Raw genomic sequence first — 20,365 nt, 5'->3', positions numbered from 1 at the left:
CTGAGGTGTGTGTATTTATTTCTGCTGCAGTGGGTCATAGGTATAACTCTGCATATATCATGTTCTGTCATGTAAGGATTAGGCAAATAAAACAAAATAAAGCATGTTCTTTTTTCTGAAGAGCAAAAATAGAAGTAGAATGCTATTCTTATTGGATATCTACTTTCACTTTCATTGATTTTTTTTGAACATAAAAGAAAGTACAGCTGCACCAGTTTTATTTTCATCTACTGTTCTTTGTTGAGGACAGCAGTTTCTCTGGCTCAATTCCCAAGAAGAAAGCATAGAAAAAAATCTTTTCTAAGTTTAAGGTCCTTGAAAAATAACTGGTGGGAACTATAAAAGTACTTAAAATCTATGTCTGAATTATTATTTGGAAGGATATTTAAAATCTAAACACATCATGTATTTGCAAGAAAATTTATATCTGTTGCTTTAAATCACAAGTACTGTTTGAATATAGTGATGCTGAATGATCTTAAGTTTTTAATAAAAAAAGATCATTATTGCACTTTGAGAAAAGGAAGTTGATTTTTTTTACTTATCATTTTAACAACACATTTTCACAGCTTTCTTTAAATAAATACAATGTCTCACTGTACCCATTAATGCTTACTGAGAGAGCTTCTATGTTGCGATTTAATTTACTTAAAAATGAGAAATGCTAATAATAATTCTTTACTGATTTACTTCATGAATTTAAAAATAATTAGATTTCCACTTTGGATTTCTTAGTAAATGGGAAAATAAGTCTGAACTCCACCATCCCATGAGCTGTGGTGCAGATGCATGAAATGTATCTGATGTCAGAAAGTTTTGGGGAGGAAGGAATGCCTTTTGTGTAGAGTGAGGATTTTGTTTTAATGAACCACACAGAGGCTGAGGGAGCTTCCCCTCCCTTCTCTGATAGTTTGATAACTGAGTCCACTGAAACCAACAATAGGGAGATTAACAGGAGAAGAGACACATAAGTTTATTACCATGCCAGGCACACAAGTATCACCTAAAGCATGGGGCATAAAATTGAAGCTTAAATATCCTCTTCCTATGCTACAGGGTAGGAATGGATGAATGTAATTTTAGAGAATGAGTATATGATTTTTAGGGGGGGATGAATGAGCCCAGAGAACAATAACCTGGGATAAAGTTTACCTGAAATTTGCCTTTAGTATCAACTCTAGTCTTTTTTTCTTGCTGGTTAATCTGGAGAAGGAGGGAGATAGCAGGGGACCGGTCAGTAAAGAGGATCAAGACGTGATATGTATGTGTACTGATTCCCCATGATGAGTGTATTTACTATACAGCACAAACATGTACTAATAAAAAATCTTCTGAAGGATTTGTCCTTTAGATAGATAAGGGAACTTCAGAGAAAGGCCTTCCTGGGCTTGGGGAGGGAAAGAGGATGGAGAGACACTGGGTAGCGGGAGGGCAGAGAGCCCTCGATTCTGAGACTCCTTTGTATCTCACAGTGTTTAGCACGTCAGAGTGTCACACTTTGGGGTATCATTTTCTGAGCCCCAGCAACTATTTCTTTATGACAACTGCTCCTTTATGACAACAGCTTACAACTCTAATTCATAGGATTCTTTCTTCCACCACATTAGCTCCTTGTTTCCCTTCTAAGTCACTCCCCATTCATTTTAAACAATGCTGTTTACAAAACAAGCAAAACCAAACATTGAAATACCATTGTACCCCATCAGATAATTAGCAGTGTAGAAGGTCTTATAACATGGGTCTCTTGTCTGTGAAGTGTGGGAAATGTATATACCACCAGTGGAAGAATGTAACAGTGCTGCCTTCTGAAAAACATTGGGTAGTATCTAATGCTGTCAAGTGAGCATATCACCATGTCTAAGCAGTGGTGACTCTACTGTTTTAAAAATAAAAAAGGGTCTCACGTACATAAAGAGATGTAATCAAGAACATTTATGTACCATTGTTAGTAACAGCCCCTCTCCTCAAAGGAAATGGTAATTATCTATTAGGAAAATGAAAATAAAATACTTTTGGTACAGGCCTTTAATGGAATATCGGAGAGCATTTAACATGAATCAACTAGACCTTTACACATCAATATTGATATATACCTAAAAATAAAATTGAAGGAAAAACAAATAACATGTGTACTGTATCATACCAGCTATACAAAATGTAATCATATGCAAGACAATGCTATTATACACATTTGAGTTATGAAAGAATAGAAATCTGCATGGGAATTATAAACAACATTCAGAATAATTGCCTCTTTGTAGGATAAGAGAGGAATAGAGTTGGGAGGGGAAGACAAGACTTCTATTATAGATAATGTAATATTTCTAAATTTAGGTGTTAGATATGTGTTATACTTTTTATAGACCTCAAATATTTCATAATTAACCTTTTTAAAAAAGAATATTCCTTGTTTTCTGTATTCATCAGGATAACTTTACATATATTTTGATCATTTAAACTCCAAAATATTATGTGTTTTTTTCTACTCTAATGTTCAGGTTATGGCTAGAAAGCTTCATATATATTTGGATCTTTCTGTATTCAGATAGGCTTTATTCCAATTTTATTCATTGTAGAAGAAATGATTTTGTAGAAACTGATACGCACATCAGCTGGTGGTGACTCAGCCTGTGTTTAAATTTAATGATTATGTTAGATTATTCCTTATTCAAGAAATTTCGTTGTATTTTCCTTTTCAGCCATTGCCTGAAAAGTCACTTTACAGATGAGATTTTCCTTGATAGACTATTCTGTAAAGCAGTCGATCTCCACGCTTACCCTTTCACTGTCTCAGTGAATGTAGTGCATGCATAATGTGGTGCCTGAATTCCTTACTGTACCTCTGTGCATCTGTTATTCTGTAGATTGGGATCTGACTAACATCTCACTAGGAAATGACACTAGAAATCTTCTGCACAGATCAAAATTTTCAAACACCGTCACTCATCTAGCCAGTATAAAATTAGCAAGTTTTAGCAATGTGGCAGTTCCTCAAAGCATTAAAAATAGATTTACCATATGATCCAGTGATTCTACTTCTGAAGAATAAAAAGAAGCCTCTAAAAGAGATACTTGTACACCCAGGATCATAGCAACATTGTTCACAACAGCGAAAATGTGGAAGCAGTGCAAGTGTCCATCGATAGATGAATGGATAAACCATGAAAGGAAGGAAGTTCTACAAAATCAGTGAACCTTGAGAACTCTTGTAGTTGTTCCATGAAGCAGGTGTATCATATCCAGACTCACAATTTTTACTTTCAGGTCCAGAGGAACCCAAAGAGCTTATGTGTATGAAATTAGACACATTTTCTGGCACCCATTTGTACTCACTTGAAGCAAATGGTTAAAGATTTGTAAATTTTGATATTTATATCAGTTTGTAGTAAATTAATGAGGCCATCAAGGTAATTTTTATCATAGTACTTCACATTTAAATTGCATTCTTACTTGTACTAGCTGATCCACTCAGATTCCAGAGTGTTCTTAAATTCATAAAAATATATGGATTTCTCCTTTTTAATCTTAAACCATTGGTTCTTTTTCTTAAAATTTTATATCCCTTACCAAAGTAAAGTGAGTACAATACATTTCAAGTTTTAACTTGAGTTATGCATAATATTAAAATTTTAATTTTCCCAAAGGTTATGACTCTTAGTTTAAAAATGGATTTTTACTAGATTCTTTTAGCACTTAGTCAGTGGTACAAAGTACACACTTAGTAAATGTTTTTTTAAAAAGTCATTGGGGGCCGGGGATTTAGCTCAGTGGTTCTGCCACTTGCCTCGCAAACACAAGGTCTCAAGTTTGATCCCCAGTACGAAAAGAAAAAGAACAAAAGTCATTGGAAAATATGATCCTATAAAGTCGTGTAACAATTTGTGAACCAGCATCATTGGCCCTGCCCCTTTTAGCACTGCTCTGTCTCCGGACATTCCCTAAAGGCTCCTGCTCACTTTATAACCAACTGTTGACTTAGAATCAGAAGTTTTTAAACTTGGCACTCTGTCCTTTCCTGGGTTCAACACTGCTGCACACATGCTTCTTATTATTTCATGGAAAGCTTTTTTTGCTGTTGAGAGGGGAAACAATCTTGTTCCTTCATTTTGTTCATTTTGGAAATGATCAAGTTTTCATCTGTGCTATAATTTGGGGGAGCAAATAAGCAATACAAGTAGCCCTGCTTTATAAGGGTTTTCTCTGAAGATCCTGGATTGACAAACTAAATGAATAATTTATTTAGTGGGAGTTAATTTTCCAGTTGCAGAATCCCTGAGGTTATGAAAAGGACTTAAGACTGGAGAATCCGGTTTTCTTTAATGTCAATTAGTGATATTACATCTTCTAAGGTATTGTCTGCAGACTCAATAAAATAATGTTCTGGTTTCCTTCCTAATTCTCTTTAATCCCCCACCTGCCCAGCGTTTCTAGCCTCTTAGTACCATTTTGTTTAATAGAGAGGAAAATCTGTGCTATGAAGCATGAAAATATCGTATCTCTGCGTTGACACCTGCGTATTTAGAGACTCCCTTCACAGGCCTAAGAGTTTGAATAAAGACCAGGAAGGAGTTCCCTCTACACACTGCAAAAGTGGGGCAAACCCTGCTGAGTTCTATGTCTTTTCGTTCGTTATAAATAAGTGATTCTTCGGTAGCTGAGCTTCGTGGCACTCCTGTCCATCATCCTCTTTGGGTCCTTGTAGAATGCGTCTTTGAAATTATCACTGAAATTTATGTGAAGTGTGATTTACTGTACAGAAAGCCATTCCACCTGTAACTTTTAAAGAACACATTTAAAAAATACATGCACTTGAATAATATGGTTCAATTAGGCATTGCTGAAAGGAGCATCTGGTGACAAAGAAGAGGAAGTTAATCATAAAATAGCAACACATATAAAGTGAAGTTTGTGTTAAGCTGTGACAGTGCGATAGGTACAAAGTGTCACTCATCATCTGCCCCAGCTCAGAGACAATATCCACATACAGTAGAGTTCTCCCACCAAGAGATTTTTTTTTTTATCATGAAACAAAATTTAGAGGGAAGGAGAAGAATAGAGTCTAGAATTTCTTTTAAGATTACTTTTCAGGTTTGGTAAAATTTAACCTGATATTTCATACAGGTGTTTTAGTTGACAGTTGCTCCTATCCAAAGGAAAAATGTATTCTTAGCCCTGACCATGAACAGCATGGCCACAGAACCTCTACATCTGGTAGTACTGGAACTGAGTTGTCTGCTTTGATGTGATCAATACCTCATGTTATTCCTGGCTTTAAAGTACCTCAGGTCGTTTCGTAAACTAATGCCATTTGGTCTTCACCCACAACCAAATGATACAGACTAGTTACACTTATTTCATTTTGTTTTAACGTACAACCCCAATGAAGCAGACAAGTAATCACTTCCTGGATTGGACAGATGAAAATATTTTCTTTATAGATGAGAAATAAGCTCAATGAGACATAGTGACTTGTTAGAGTGACAGATAACTGGTAAGTGTCAGGACAGGAACGAACCCTATATTCTTCGACCCATCCTTAGGTACTTTCCCTCTAAGTCTCTCCATAGATTTTTCTATCCTGTAAAAGATGAGTTTCTAGGTTTCTGGTAGATTGTTTTTTGTTTGTTTGCTTGCTTGCCTGTTTTATGTTGAGCTTTTCTGAAAGCATTACACAAAAACATAAATGGACTTGGTTTCTTGTCTTTAAAGACCCTATGTCATGGTTCTGTGTCCTCTATGTTGGATTGCTCTTTCTGAGCCTGCTGAGCTCAGAAGTGTGGGCTTCAGCAGTGTGCAGAAGGGAGGAGGGATGTTTCACCCCAGTGAAGCCCAGGATGCTCACAACTGCACATCTACCTTTGAAACATTGGAATTGGGGAAGAGGATGGAGCTGAGGAGTACAGGAAATATTCCTCTTTTCCCCAGCTTTAACAGAACACTTGCCAAGTTCCACTGGGATAGAAAGGAGGACTGGAAAGAAGACCCAGGAGGCTACCAGCAGGGGTCATATTCTTTCCCTGGCCAGAATTCCCAGTGGCACCTTTCTCTGCCTCCTGGAAACTGAGGTCCTTGTTCCAGTCATGCTTCTCCAAGTCTGCACTGACTTAGCCATTGCACACCAGCTCCTCCCACCTCCTTCCCTGCTGTCATCACCAATTTTTTTTTTGTATTAAATTCTTTTATTGGTACATTGTAGGTATACAACACAATTACATTTCTCATTGGGAATTGTACCTTTACATAATGCATCTTGGTTCTTATTTTTTCCCCATTCCTAGCCCTCCCTTCAACCCCTCCACCCTTCCCTATTTACAAAGACTTTATTTCCATTTTTTCCATTTCTCATAATTTTTCCTTTCCCTTCTTTCCTTTCCCCTGCCCCTCCCACTACCCCTACCCCTTTGGACCTTTTCTTCCCATTTTGCATTATCGATTATTCTTTCTAATCATTGGTACATTTTAGGTATACAATATAATGACGTTCATCATTGGAAATTTGCACCTTTACATAGTCACTCTTGGTTCTTATTTTTCACCCTTGCCCAGCCCTCCAACCCCTCCAGTCCTCCCTATTTACAAAGATTTTGTTCCTATTTTTCCATTTTTTCATATTAATTCCATTCCCTTCTATCCTTTCCCCTAGCCCTCCCACTTCCTTCCCCTTTGCCCCTTTTCTTCCTATTTCACATGACCTATTATACATTTAGTCCTTATTTACACTTTCAGTTTCTCACACCAGAGAAACTATTCGGTATTTACACATGTGTGTCCTATTTATTTCACTTAAGAGTGTCACCTCAGTGTGCATCCACTTAGCTATAAATGTCTCTAATTTCTCATTTTTTATGGCTGAGTAGTACTCCATTTTATTAAAAAACCACATTTTCTTTATCCAGTCTCCAGTTGATGGGCATTTGGGCTGTTTCCAAGTTTTAGCTATTACAAACTGCGCTGCTATGAATATGGGTGCACATATATGACTGTGGTATGATTCTTTTAATTCTTTGGGGAAGATCCCCAGCAGTGGAATAGTGGGGTCAAATGGGACTTCCAGTATCTCTATACTGATTTCCACACTGGTTGCACCAGTCTACACTCCCACTAGCAGTGGAGCAGGGTTCCTCTTTCCCCACAGCCCTGCCAGCATTTGTTATTGGTTGATTTCCTGATAGCAGCCATTCTTTCTGGAGTGAAGTGGAATCTCAGCGTTGTTTTCATTTGCATCTCTCGAATGACCAGTGATGTTGAACATTTTTTCATATGTTTATTTGCTATTTCTACTTCTTTGTCTGAGAAATGTCTGTTCATTTCAGATGCCCATTTTCGATTGAGTCTTTAAATTTGGGAGGTCTGATCTTTTTAAGTTCTTTATAGATTCGAGATAGTAGACCTTTGTCTGAGGAAGAGCAGGTGAAGATTTTTTCCCACATTGTGGGTTGTCTCTTCACATTGCTGGTGGTTTCTCTTGCTGTGCAGAAGCCTTTTAATAAGAAGACATCCCATTTGTTGATTGTTTGTGCTAGTTCACGGGCAACTGAGGTTTTGTTCATAAAATCTTTTCCTACACCGATGTCTTCAAGGGTTCTACCTAACCTCTGTTCCAACTGGTTCAGAGTTTCTATTTTAATATTTAGATCTTTAATCCATTTTGATTTTAGTTTAGTGCATGGTGAGAGATACAGGTCTAGTTTTAATCTTTGGCAAGTTGAAGCCCAATTTTTCCAGCACCATTTATTAAAGAGGCTATCTTTCCTCCAGTGAGGGTGTTTGGCTCCTTTGTTGAAGATGAGATGGCTGAGTGTGTCTGGCGTTGTTTCTGCATCTTCTAATCTGTTCCACTGGTCCTCAGGTCTGTTTCTTTGCCAGTACCATGCTGTTTTTATCACAGTAGCTTTGTAGTAGAGTTGCAGGTTAGGGATTGTGATACCCCCTGCCATGTCTTTGTTACCTAGAATTGCTTTTGCTATTCTGGGTCTCTTCTTGCTCCAAATGAATTTTTGGATTGTTTTCTCGAGGTCTATGAAGTATGCTGCTGGGATCTCAATTGGAATTGCATTAAATCTATATAGCAGTTTTGGAAGTATGGCCATTTTCACCATATTAATCCTTCCTACCCAGGAGCAGGGGATGTCTGTCCATTTTCTGATATCATCTTCAATCTCTCTTTTCAGAGTGTCATAGTTTTCCAAGAAGAGGTCTTTGATTTCTTTCGTTAGGATGATTCCTAGGTATTTCAGTTTTTTGGATGCTATTGTGAAAGGAATTATTTGCCCTATTTCTCTCTCAGTGAGTCTGTCATTCGTGCAGAGGAAAGCTATTGATTTTTATGTGTTGACCTTGTAAACAGCTACTTGACTGAATTTGGTTATTAAGTCTAGAAGACTTTTGGTGGAGTTCTTGGGGTCTTCTATATAGAGTATCATGTCATCTGCAAATAATGACAATTTGACTTCTTCATTACCTATCTTTATTCCTGTTATTTCTTTCTCTTGTCTAATTGCCGTGGCTAATGTTTCCAGAACTATATTGAACAAGAGTGGTGATAGTGGACATCCTTGTCTTGTTCCTGATTTGAGTGTGAAGGATTTCAGTTTTTGACCATTTAGTATGCTATTGGCTGTTGGTTTTTCATAGATGGCTTCTATCAGTTTGAGGTAGAGACCATCTATTCCAATTTTTTGTAGGGTTTTTATCATCAATGCTTGTTGGATTTTGTCAAATGCTTTTTCTGTGTCTATGGAGAGAATCATATGGTTTTTGTCCTTGGCTCTATTGATATAATGTATTACATTGATTGATTTTTGTATATTGAACCATCCCTGCATCCCTGGGATGAATCCCACTTAATGAGGGTCATCACCTATTTTTTAAGCACAAAAGCTTTCTAATGTTGGAGATACTCCATTTCTTTATCATTATTTTTCAGTTATATTATCCCAAATAGCTATCAAAAGTTGTCTTTGTCTTCTCTTGGAATGAGACCTAGACTAGATGTCTCTTATTTTCATATTTGGTTAGCAAGGGTAATAGAAAAGAGAAAAATCAATTTTAGATATTGCTGGTAGAGCCAGGGGTAGACTGACCAGAAACCTCAGACAAGTACAAGGTCATAGTAGGGGTGTGACATCTTGAGAACATTCCGCTGGCAGGAAACTGGAGTTTATGTTGATGTTGTCTTTTTACTGAGAGGCACTTTTGATGAGAAGTTTCCATGATCTGATATGAATTATAGCAGCTACATCTTTAATTCATCTCAACTCCCTGTAGTGGGTTTAATACAAATTAAACATTCTCTGTTCTGCCTCAGTAGATAACTTTTTGAGGTCTTGTTTGTTATATATTTGGGCTGAGTTAGAATACACAAATAGTACCTTTTCTTCTTTAAAGTGGACACCCTATTTAAGGTTACATAGTAAACGGTAAGGTCTTTCTCCTTTAAGAGAATGATTTATATCCACTTAGCTTTGACAAAATGTAAGTTAACATGGGTTCTGTAGATCGTGATAGGAATGATTTTAATGTAGTTCCGTATTTGTTATAGCATGATCTGAAGTGAAAGCAGCAGAGACACACGAGAGGGCTGTGACTCCAACAAGGAGTTCCTCAGGAAGACAGCACTCTGGCTCTAAGCCGGCGGCAGCTGTGGGGGTTTCCATAGAGCCTCTGGCTCACTCAGTCACTGCCACGCCTCTTCCTGCCACTTCTATTTCTGTGCCTGGTGCACAAAAGAGGGACAACTCGGGGAGGTTGAGGGTGCCGCTCCAGTGGCACAAGGACAACACTAACCATGATAGCTCTTAAACCCAATGCAAGTAATGAGTAGAGAGTTGGAAGAGACTAACAATCCTTCAGTCCAGTGCTCTTAGTGTCTTACATTAGAGAGATGTGAATGGCATGTGGCTCGCCGGGAGCAGAACCAGAACTTACATGTCTACCCTAATTTAGTGCAGAAATTCTAATGTTACTTTTTACATCCATTAATTTATTCATTTACTCATGTTTTTATTGAACACCTAGTATATGCCATAATATGTGCTAGGCAATCAGTATAGACACAAGTCTGAACAAAACACATGGTCTTTGGACTCAAGGAGCCCATGATGTAGGATGGGAGGGTCAAATGAACAAAAATGTGTGGTGTGGTACATGACATGCTGACGTCAGAGGTGCTTATGAGGTAGATGATGGCAAAATGAAAGGCATTGTCTAATTTCTATTGGGAAAATATAGATATCTCCCAAAGCAATCAAGGCCAGCTTCCCAGAGAGCAGATTTCCTATCCCCTGCACACAGAATACTCTGGAGTACAAGGTACAGAGAAGAGCATTTCCTCATTATTGAGCAAGACAAGGGAAAGATACTCCTATTGAAAGAGCACAGTATCTGCGAGCGTATGGACTGCCGCTCTGGGGAGAGGGTCCATCAGTCAGCTTTGGAAAATTCTACACATTGTGCTGCTGGCCTTGCGATTATCCAGCATTTTTCTGTATGTTTGTGCATGAGCTCGTGTGTGTGTGACTATGGGAAAAGCCACTTTTCGTCCTCCTTCGATTTCCATTCCTGAGTGCTGCGCCTGTCCAAGCTGTTATTAGAATGTCCTTGGACTTTTGCAGTTGCCACCTAAATGCTTCCCCACCCCCCAAAGACTAAATACCATCTAATTTTTATTTCTAAAACTTTAACAAGGATTACTTTTTAATTTGCCTTTCTTAGGTCCTGCATTCACCTGTTACAAAAATTTAAAACTACGAAAGGGAAAAGTTGTTCTCTTACCTTTATCCCCTAGACAGCCACCTACTGTTTTTACTTCCTGTCAGACATATTTTCTGAATGTAAAAATTATAATTTTGTTTTTATACATAAACAGGAACTAGGATAAAAAACTGGTCTGAACTTTGCTTTTCTCAATTAGCAGTGGAGATGGTTCCATAGGACTATAAAAAGAACTTCATTCTTTGTTTGGCTGCCTTGCTGTATGGAGGCACCATAGTTCATTTAACCTGTTCCCAGTGGCGGACATTTGTGCTGTTCCCAGCCTTTGCTGCTACAGTGTCCCTGTATGTGCTGATATTTCTTTATATAAATCACTCATCTTACAACATACTTTGGCTTCTAAGTGGTCACCGAACACAGTACTTTGTTTAGTATCCAAAGCCTTTATCAAAATGTCCACAAGTAAATTTCTCACCTTATTATCTCTGTGTGTCAAAATGAACTTTTTGCTTTAGCTCGATGACTATATCTAAGATCTCTTTCAAATACCTCTTTAATTCTCTCTTCTATGCTCCCAAATGAACTGTCTTCTTTGTATCCTAGTCCTGGTGTTAATGTTTATTGTTCCTTAAATGGACATTTGCTTTCTCTAGATCTCTAGCTTGCATCCCCACCTGCTGGTTTTGATTTTGGAGTTGTGTCTGTCTTCATAGCTCAGCTTGTGCTGCACTTTCTATATTCCATGCTTCTGCATCACTTTTAGCATGTGTGCACACTGTGCATGTCCATCCAGACTTATAATGGTTCTTTTTAAATGTATACATTTCCTATTTTGTATCAGCACGATTGTGAGATGTTGAAGGGTATTCTTTAATATCTTATATACATCTTTATGACTCTCAACTCCACCCAGTGCAATTTCTTCCTCTGTCAGTTTTTTTTTCTCATCTATTATTCTTGAATTTTCAAAAATCTTCCGTTCTGCTGTGTTCCAAAGCCCTTGGTGGTTTCTCTTTGTCCGCTGTGTTGATTTAGCATCCTGATCCTGGGAGGAAGGAAGATGGCCCGTTAGCTGGGCCTGGCATCTCTACTTTCACCTTGGCAGATCAAACCTGTCTCCTTAGCCACCCTCGAGGCTCTACAGATGCCTTGTGTTTCCTGTTTCCATGACAACATACATGCCATTTTTTTCCCAATACACTGTCCCATTTTCTCTTTTTAAAATAATGATTCCTCAATCCCAGCGAAGCCTTTATACTGCAGGCTTTTCTAGATTGTCTCCCCAGTGTGTTAAGTCATTTTAATATCTAGGAATAATAATAGTGAGCTTTTATTGGGAGCTTTCTATGCACCAGATGCTGCAAGGCTGCGTTATGTGCATGATCTCACTCAATCCTCACAACCTAGAAGATAGGGACACTGTCCACGTAGTGTATTCATCCTTTTGCACTTGTTGAGAAATATCTTAATTATATTTGTAGCCATCGTTGTCAGACATTCTTACTATCAATGTGTGGATTTGTCAGTGGCCAATACCTCTCATTTCCCTTTGTCCCTTCCCAGGACATGAGTAAGGTTGTGCTTAGGGGAGCAAACTTGTTTTAAGTTTTATCCCAAAGAGTTTATGGCTGATCAAGTAATTCTTCACATATATGTTCTGCAGAAATGATTTTTAGATTATTCAGTTTGGGGATTTCATAGGATTGTACTGTTTTCCTTAAACTGTAGACAAAACTTCTGTGCTTTATCTCCTGGATCAGACTGTAAACTTCTCAGATGCAGAAACTTACTCTGAACCTTCTGAAATTTCTAATTGCTAATATGATTTTAAGTGTAAAATATCCCACATAGAATAGCTCAATAAAGGGCATTGGGAGGGGAAGGGAAAAGGAAAGGGGGGAAAGCAAAAATTATGGGAAAAGAAAAAAATGGAGGCCAGGGATTTAGCTCAGTGGTTCCGTCACCTGCCTTGCAAGCGTAAGGACCCAAGTTCGATCCCTGGTACCAAAGAAAAAAATGGAAACAAAGTCTATGTAAATAGGGAAGGGCGCACAGGTAATGGGGAAAAAATAAGAACCAAGATACATCATGTACAGGTACAGGCACCCAATGATAAATGTAAACATATTGTATACCTAAAATGTACCAATAAAAGAATTTAAGGGGAAAAAAATAAAGGTTATTGAATTAATTGATTTTTATATTTTTTTCTTATTTTTCAGGAAATCATTTGCCAGAAGAATACTGTGAGTATTTTGTTTAACTTTCCAGAAATTCTTAAATCTTTTCTTTTCTGTTTTCTAATCTCTGGTATTTTTAACTTTTCACAAATTGTTAATTTCTGTATCTGTTATTCCTTTTTCAACTTTCTTACATATCAACACCAATATAGTTATTTTACCTAAATACTACATTATAGGAATAGATTACACTAATACTTGGCTTTCTTATGTGTAGTTATATTTTGGAAAAAACATTTCCATTGTATAGTCAATGTTCTGGAATTATGAATGGAAACTCTTCTATCTATATGTATATATGGATGGCAGCATATATATGTGTGTGTGTCTTTATTTCAATATTTCTGTGGTATATGTAATATATATATGTATCTACATATAAAGAAATAAATGTATCTGTACATCTACTTCTATCATCTATCTTCTTCCTAGAGGGCTTAAGTTCCTAAGTATTGTAGTCTACCTTTGAGACCACAGTACCTAATTCTAGCCTCCCACACAGAATTAAACAAACATGAAAAAGTGAGAAAAATAAACTGTAAACTTAAAAAATGCTTCATGAAGAAAAATTATATTACAGTGGAAACAACCCTGTTAGGTCAATAGCTGTCTATGGAAAGTAAGAGAGTATTTTAAAAACTTTGCAATTTAGTAACCTCTGCAATTTAGGAGTGAAAATAATACATGACATAAAGTCTGCACATGATTGTATTTAAGATGACAAAATTCATGGTATAATTGATGGATTTTTCTTAGATCAGAAAATTTTAAACTTGTGCTTAAAGTTTCATCAGGGCAAAGACTCAGTGCATCATAGATACTGTTGTGGTTATAAACTCTTATCCTTCACCCCTCAGCAGGAAATGAGCACTTATTGTTCCCTACTTCAATTCACTGTAACAAATTTTATTCAGCAAGAACTGATTGATCATGAACTGTGTGCCAGGCTTTAGGCATGGTGCCAGAGAGGACTCGAGAATGGAAACAGAACTTGAGAAAGGAGATAACTGTATTCATAACTGTCCCCGAAAACACCAACTGAGAAGGGCCAGCATCTAGTTAGGGGAGAAGGTCACTAAACAAATAAACAGACAAATTAGGAAGTTAACCTAAAGTGACATGCTGAAGAGTGGGTGGCCGTTACGCCCAAACCTTCAAGGAGGTAACATTCCCTGAAACTCAAAGGCAGGAAAGACCTGGACATGAGTAGAAGCAGGCTGTTAAGAATGCTGAATATTTTACATCATGAACAAGTTGCCCAGTGGCTGAGCAAGCAGCTGTGTTCCGGGTGCTGAGTGTCCCTCAGCAAATTAAATATTTTGCATTTCTGTTTCAATATGTTTGAATGCTGAGAGCTTTTCTTTCCAGAAGCTTAATTCATTTTCCATACATGCTTATGTTCACCTCTACGTAGTTCTTATCTTTTTTTAAATAGTGAAGATAATCAGCTAGAATAAGACTGGATTTTGTGCTGTGGGATTTTGCAACCGTGAAACAAAGCATAAGCCAGAAAAATTGATGATGTTGCTTTATGACCACACCTTAATGTTTTGAAATTAAGGAAATGTGTTCTTTCTTTTACAAAATTAGATTTTAATATTTTAGAATTAATACTTCATTAATAGAAGACAATTGATGCACTTGAGATGCCTGGGGGTTTTGTTTGTTTGTTTGTTTGTTTTTGAGACCGGGTCTCATTATGTACTTTAGGCTGGCCTTGAACTCACTATGTAGCCCAGGCTGGCCTGGAACTTGCAGTGATCCTCCTGTCTCAGCCTCCCGTGTGTTGGGAGATGTCTGTTTTTGATCACACAGTGATTGTTTCATTTACTTTGGATTATCTTCTATTTCAAATCGTGAGTTTAGTGGCAATCTGCAAATCAAAATTGCAATAATCACGCTTTTAAGGTATACATGAGCTATCTCGGGAAATAAATGTTCCCATATTATTAGTTTTCATCATTTTGAAAAACATGCTTTCTCAGACTTTTGACATTGATAGTGGAACTTGAAAAAAAATCATTGCTTCAGGATCACAGAGAAGAAACTCCAAATTGTGCAATGAGGCCAGGAACTTCAGGAGAATTCTAGTTACCGTATTTTCAACGAGGGTTCTGAAGGATATCAGCTTTCAAGAAGAATTCTCTACCTTGGGGTTTACTTCGGGATCTGCTTTTCTTGCTACTTTTGTGACTCTTGTTTTCCTCCCTTTACTCTTCCACTGCCAGACATCTGATAGTCATTCTCTTCCAGAATACTTTTCTACAAATACATTATTCCCCAGTGCCCAGTACTTGTGATGTATATTTCATGCCTTATACACAACTACTGTACACATGGTTTTAAAGTTTCTGAGGAAAACTTTACCAAGCAGCAAAAGAATGATATTCTAAACCTAACATACGATACTTTTCTAGATGGTTGGCTTTTCATCTGTCTGTTCTCATTTTGCATCTTAGAAGATTCAAAGCATTTTCTTTTGTGATTTTGCATTATGAGGTATCTAAGGGTATTTGATAGTTCCATGCATAGTTCCAGTGATAGCAAATCTTTTAGAGCTTTCAGTGATAACAAATTGCCTGCTGCGGCATGCATGCCGTGGGTTCTCCACTACTGGTAGGCCATAGAAAACAACCTGGTTGATATCCTTGCCTTTTCTGCTTAGGCAGTGACTTGGCAAAAGGAGTAATTGGATGGGCATGCAAGGAGATCTTGGTCACATTGTAGAAGCAGGACAATTCTTTTTTTCTCTTTCCGATTAGTCTTCCAATCATTGTTGCATGAAAGAGACCTTAGGACAGAAACAATTTAGTGTACTTGATTTCAAAGTCTTACTTTATCCTGTTGAATTTTTTTTCATGCATTAGCTGGAAGTCAAGGCTGTTTCTGTTTCATTACTGATGTACAAGTGCCCTAAAGCAAAATGTGTTCATAAATAATTAAGCCTGGCTATAAGGGCATTAGGCATTTTTTGTCTGTTTGTTGTGAGCAGGTTTCCTGTTGAAAGTAATAGGAACCTGTTAGCACCATGCAGGATGGTGCATAAACCCTAAAGTAATGACATGCTATGCATAAAGTCTCTAAGCTGGAGTCCCAAACCCATTATAGATACCACCCTGTCCACTTGTCTGTCCAAGACAGACAACAGCATCTTTTTCAGTGAACTGTGGTAAACACATGACCATGCGTACCTTGACATACAGCAGTGGTGAGTAAACGGCAGGAGAAACGCTGTCTTGTTCTTCATGTGCCAATAAGGCTGGCAGTGGATACTCTAGAGTCCCTGTGCTCCTGTAACAGTGATAATAGGGTTCACTGTATTCTCCATTATGGTTCTGAGCCCTTTGCTTTGCTTTTTTCTGTGTTTTTTCTTAGGGTTCTTTCCCATTTCCTTTGATTTGACTATATTAAATAATTCCTAGGTCTGTGTTTTGGCTTGAAACTCTCTTATAATGACATTGTATTCCAACTCTCTAACATTTTCACATTAAATTTCACCGTTAATCCCCTAAAATCCCATCTTCTCTAGAAATAAACATTTTACTCTATCCTGCTTCAAATCACACCTCAACCTTTGGAAGTTCTTTTCATAGCTTAACTGGAAGTCAGGTTCCATTTGCAATTTATTACCTGATATACAGCAAATTCCTCAAATTGCAATATGTTCATAGACAAGTCTAGCTGTACTCTGTGAATTCTTTCTGTTGGCACTATAACTCTTTTTAGGTAGCCCCATTTTAAATGGCCTTTGACTCCTTCTCCAGGTGCAGATGGTTCTTTCTTTTGATGGTTGAACACGATTCTGTTTCTACATCGCCACTGCTACTGATGTGCTCATGCTATGTAGCTTCCTGCCTCATTTCTTTAAATCTTGGCTCTCTTTCAGTTCATCCTGTTAATCTGCCCTGACTTCCAAAATGCACAGCTTTGGTCATGTTTTCTTTCCATGTTGGGGATCCTTTTGTGGTTTCATCATTATCCAGAATATCTGGTTTAAAATCCTTTGCTTTGTCTTTACTTGAGCCTTCCTTCTCTGAGCACTCAGCCCCATTCAGATTTGCTTACTCAGGGTTGTCCAGTCCAGCTCCCATCGTCCTTTTCTCAGCAGTGCTTTTGTTGCCATGAATATGCCCTCATTAGCACCATCACTGATAGAAGATCAGTGACCCCAGGTTGTAGTGAGTGAGGGGAAAGTGATACAGTCTGAGTTCTCTGGAGGCAGGTGCTGCAGGGCTAGGCCCTCTAGACTGCAGTGCAGCATCCCATCTTTATCTCAGTACCTGGTGGGCTCCCCACAGCTGCTGCAAGCAGTCTGATGCATGATCTTGGAGAGAAGAGATGGGCAGGGTTCGGGGAAGGCAGAGTGGAAGCAGGGAGATCAGTTAAAACCAACCACAGAGGCTCAGGCCAGGCATACCAGGGGCTTGGCCGTCAGTGCTGGCAGAGAGGAGGATGGCAGATGGACAAACATGACATCCATTGTGGAGGCAGAATAGACAGGACCTTGACAAGTGTGTGAGGGGAAGGAAATGAGAAGTCAAGGATAACTTCTGGGTCTCTAGTTCTAGTGAGTGGGAGACAAGGGTAGCCGTGGCTAAGGGAGCAGCTGTGTCCTGGCCTCATGCCCTGCACTGCCTTTGACGGGAAGCATAGCACTTAGTATTTCCCAGTACTGTATTTGTGCTGTGTCACTAACTACCTTTTAAGTTCCCTGAAGGCTGACAGTTGTGCTTTCAACTACTCTACTCTGTTTTCCCTACAACGTGTGTTCTAGTGCCTTAGCCCACGTAAGATGGTGAATATTTATTTAATGATTGGTAGAATCTCTCCTTTACTTTTTTATGTCATCTGTAAGTCTTTATGATTGAAGTAAGTAATTAAAGAAATTGGGAAGTTTCCTTTTCATAGGTCATAAATAAGAATGAGGCTTTTCTGTTCCCTTTCACATTCATCACTGTTATTTAAAATGAGTCACTGGAGAAGGAGCTGGGATTCCTGTTGCTGTGGCGCCCCCAGGCGAGATCCTCACGGCTGGGACCTCCTCTCTCCACAGATGTGCACTGGGAACTATTCCTTTATCCCTTACATGGTGACACCGCACAACAAGGTCTACTGCTGTGACAGCAGCTTCATGAAGGGCTTGACTGAGCTTATGCAGCCCAACTTCGAACTGCTTCTGGGGCCCATCTGCTTACCACTTGTGGACCGGTTCATCCAGCTTTTGAAGGTGGCGCAAGCGAGTTCCAGGTAATGTTTCATACTGCCGCTTGGTGATGATCGGGAAATGTTACTCTACTTCATTCATTTGTATTTCTTATCAGATAGTCCCCAGATCCCAGCATACAGCCAAGAACCGGAAAAAAATGTACAATATTTTCTAATTGGGTAAAAAAGATGTCATATAGTTCACATGTTACATTTTATTCATTTTATTTATAGAACAATTTGATATCTATCCTCTCTCCCCAAAAAGCTATTAACTGCTATATAGTAGTGGCAGAGCTAAAAATACATATGCAAATCAAGTACAGAAACATCAGACTATGAGTAGGGACTTCTAGGGTAAAGCCAAAACTCTACAAAAATTGCAGAGAACTATTTTAATTAAGAATGATTATTTGTGGTAGTGGATGTTGATGCTGAGTTAGAAGTAAAGGTTTTATTATGGTCAGATTATAGTCATGTCTAATTTGTTTAGGACAGCTAGTAAAATAGCAAAATAAAAAAGTTTCTGGTATTTTAAGTGCATATTGCAGGAGGATTCATTAACATGGAATACTTTTGTCTTCAGCTGTTTCTGAAACAAGACAGAATATTAAATACGTGGACTCCCAAATTTCTTAATAATGCCAAATACATGAGATATTCATTCTGTGCATCTTAATGAATTGAAAAGTACTCATGTACAAAAGTCATTCGTTTCTTTATAAAATGACTGTTTGTCATTAAATCTTTTATATTGTTAATGCTTTGAAATGTGTGGTTTTTTCACTAGCCAGTACTTCCGGGAATCTATACTCAATGATATCAGGAAAGCTCGGAATTTATACACTGGTAAAGAATTGGCAGCTGAATTGACAAGAATTCGGCAGCGAGTAGATAATATTGAAGTCTTGACAGCAGATATTGTCATCAATCTGTTGCTTTCCTACAGAGATATACAGGTGAGAAGATGCTTAAAGTAAAATCATTGTCATGTAGCCTGTTGGAAGAATAAAAGAGTGTTAACGTAAAATTTCAGTTTGCTAATGTTATTCATGATGCTGCACGTAACTTATTGATCGGTTTCAGTTTCACATCCTGTGATTTTATGATCAATGAAAAAGACTCAGATATGTTAGCCATCAGTGGTTGTGAAATACTTATAAAGATTTGACTTAAAACGATTTGACTTTTCCTCCAAAAGAACAAAAAGAAAAATCTGCTCACATAACTAACCCTTGGACAGTCTGTTCTATTCTGTTAGCCTCAGGCACGCCTATCAATAAACGAAAGCTTTGTTTTGACAAATGGCAGAAAACTCCTAGAGCTTTTTGGACATATCTTTTACTTCTTGAAATTGTGTTGTTTGAAATGGATAGTGCTGGACCTAGCTAGCCAGAAGCAAGGAGTCTGTACTTGATGAATTATAAAAATAACTTTAAAATAACATAATCAGAGGTACACTAAGTATGCTATATTATTTTTAATGGCATGCATATCTCAGTATTCTTTAAATATGTGTATATTATGTAAATATGTAAATATTAATAAAGTGTACTTTGAGTTGGAGATTTACTATTAGGTTTTTCTTAAACTTTTTCTTTCAGATCATTTTCTTTATTAGTACATGTTTGCAGTACATGATGTTTATATTGCTTTTGGGGAGTTGGTATATATACATTTCTTTTTTATCACTTTTCCTTCCCTTCCTCTCCCCTCCCTCTATCTCTTGATCCCTTTCCTCTTTGAGAAAGATCTATCTCCCTACTTCCTATTATCTATCTTTTATTTTGCTCTTAGTGCTTTGGTTTCTCATAGAAGAGAAATCATGTAATATTTAAGCTTGTGTGTCTAATTTGTTTCACTTAACATTATGGTCTCAAACAAAAAACACATTATGGTCTCAACGTCCATCCATTTTCCTGCATATCTTCCCGAAAGACACCATATTACAGTGACACGTGCATACCCATATTTATAGCAGCATAATTCATAATACCTAAATCTTGGAAACAGCATGTATGTCCATGAACAGATGAATGGATAAAGAAAATGTGGCGTTTACACACAATGGAGTACTACTCTGCCATAAAGAAAGATAATGTTGAGTCATTTGTACTTTTTTAAATAGTAAAATGTAAGTGACTTCTGGCTTCTTATTCCCATCCTCAGGCTTTCAGATCTGTGGAAAGCTTTACACAGACAGGAGA

At 37.7% G+C, this 20,365-nt stretch overlaps 1 protein-coding gene across 4 annotated transcripts in view; it reads left to right on the top strand.

The window, feature by feature from the left end:
* Positions 1-20,365, top strand: part of Map3k5 (mitogen-activated protein kinase kinase kinase 5) — a 219,275-nt gene that overhangs the window by 70,535 nt on the left and 128,375 nt on the right. For all 4 annotated transcript variants that reach the window (XM_004871479.4, XM_004871478.4, XM_021249572.2 and 1 more), the window contains exons 3-5: positions 12,936-12,959; positions 18,007-18,200; positions 18,949-19,117. In XM_004871479.4, coding sequence (XP_004871536.1) covers positions 12,936-12,959; positions 18,007-18,200; positions 18,949-19,117 — 387 coding nt within the window. The remainder of the gene's footprint in view (positions 1-12,935; positions 12,960-18,006; positions 18,201-18,948; positions 19,118-20,365) is intronic.

This window comes from Heterocephalus glaber, unplaced genomic scaffold (assembly GCF_053883595.1).
Source record: "Heterocephalus glaber isolate CG9 unplaced genomic scaffold, H.glaber_assembly_v1.0 deba00001550, whole genome shotgun sequence".
Taxonomy (NCBI): domain Eukaryota; kingdom Metazoa; phylum Chordata; class Mammalia; order Rodentia; family Bathyergidae; genus Heterocephalus; species Heterocephalus glaber.
Note: the sequence above shows the minus strand (reverse complement) of the source record. Positions and strands in the feature narration are given on the sequence as shown.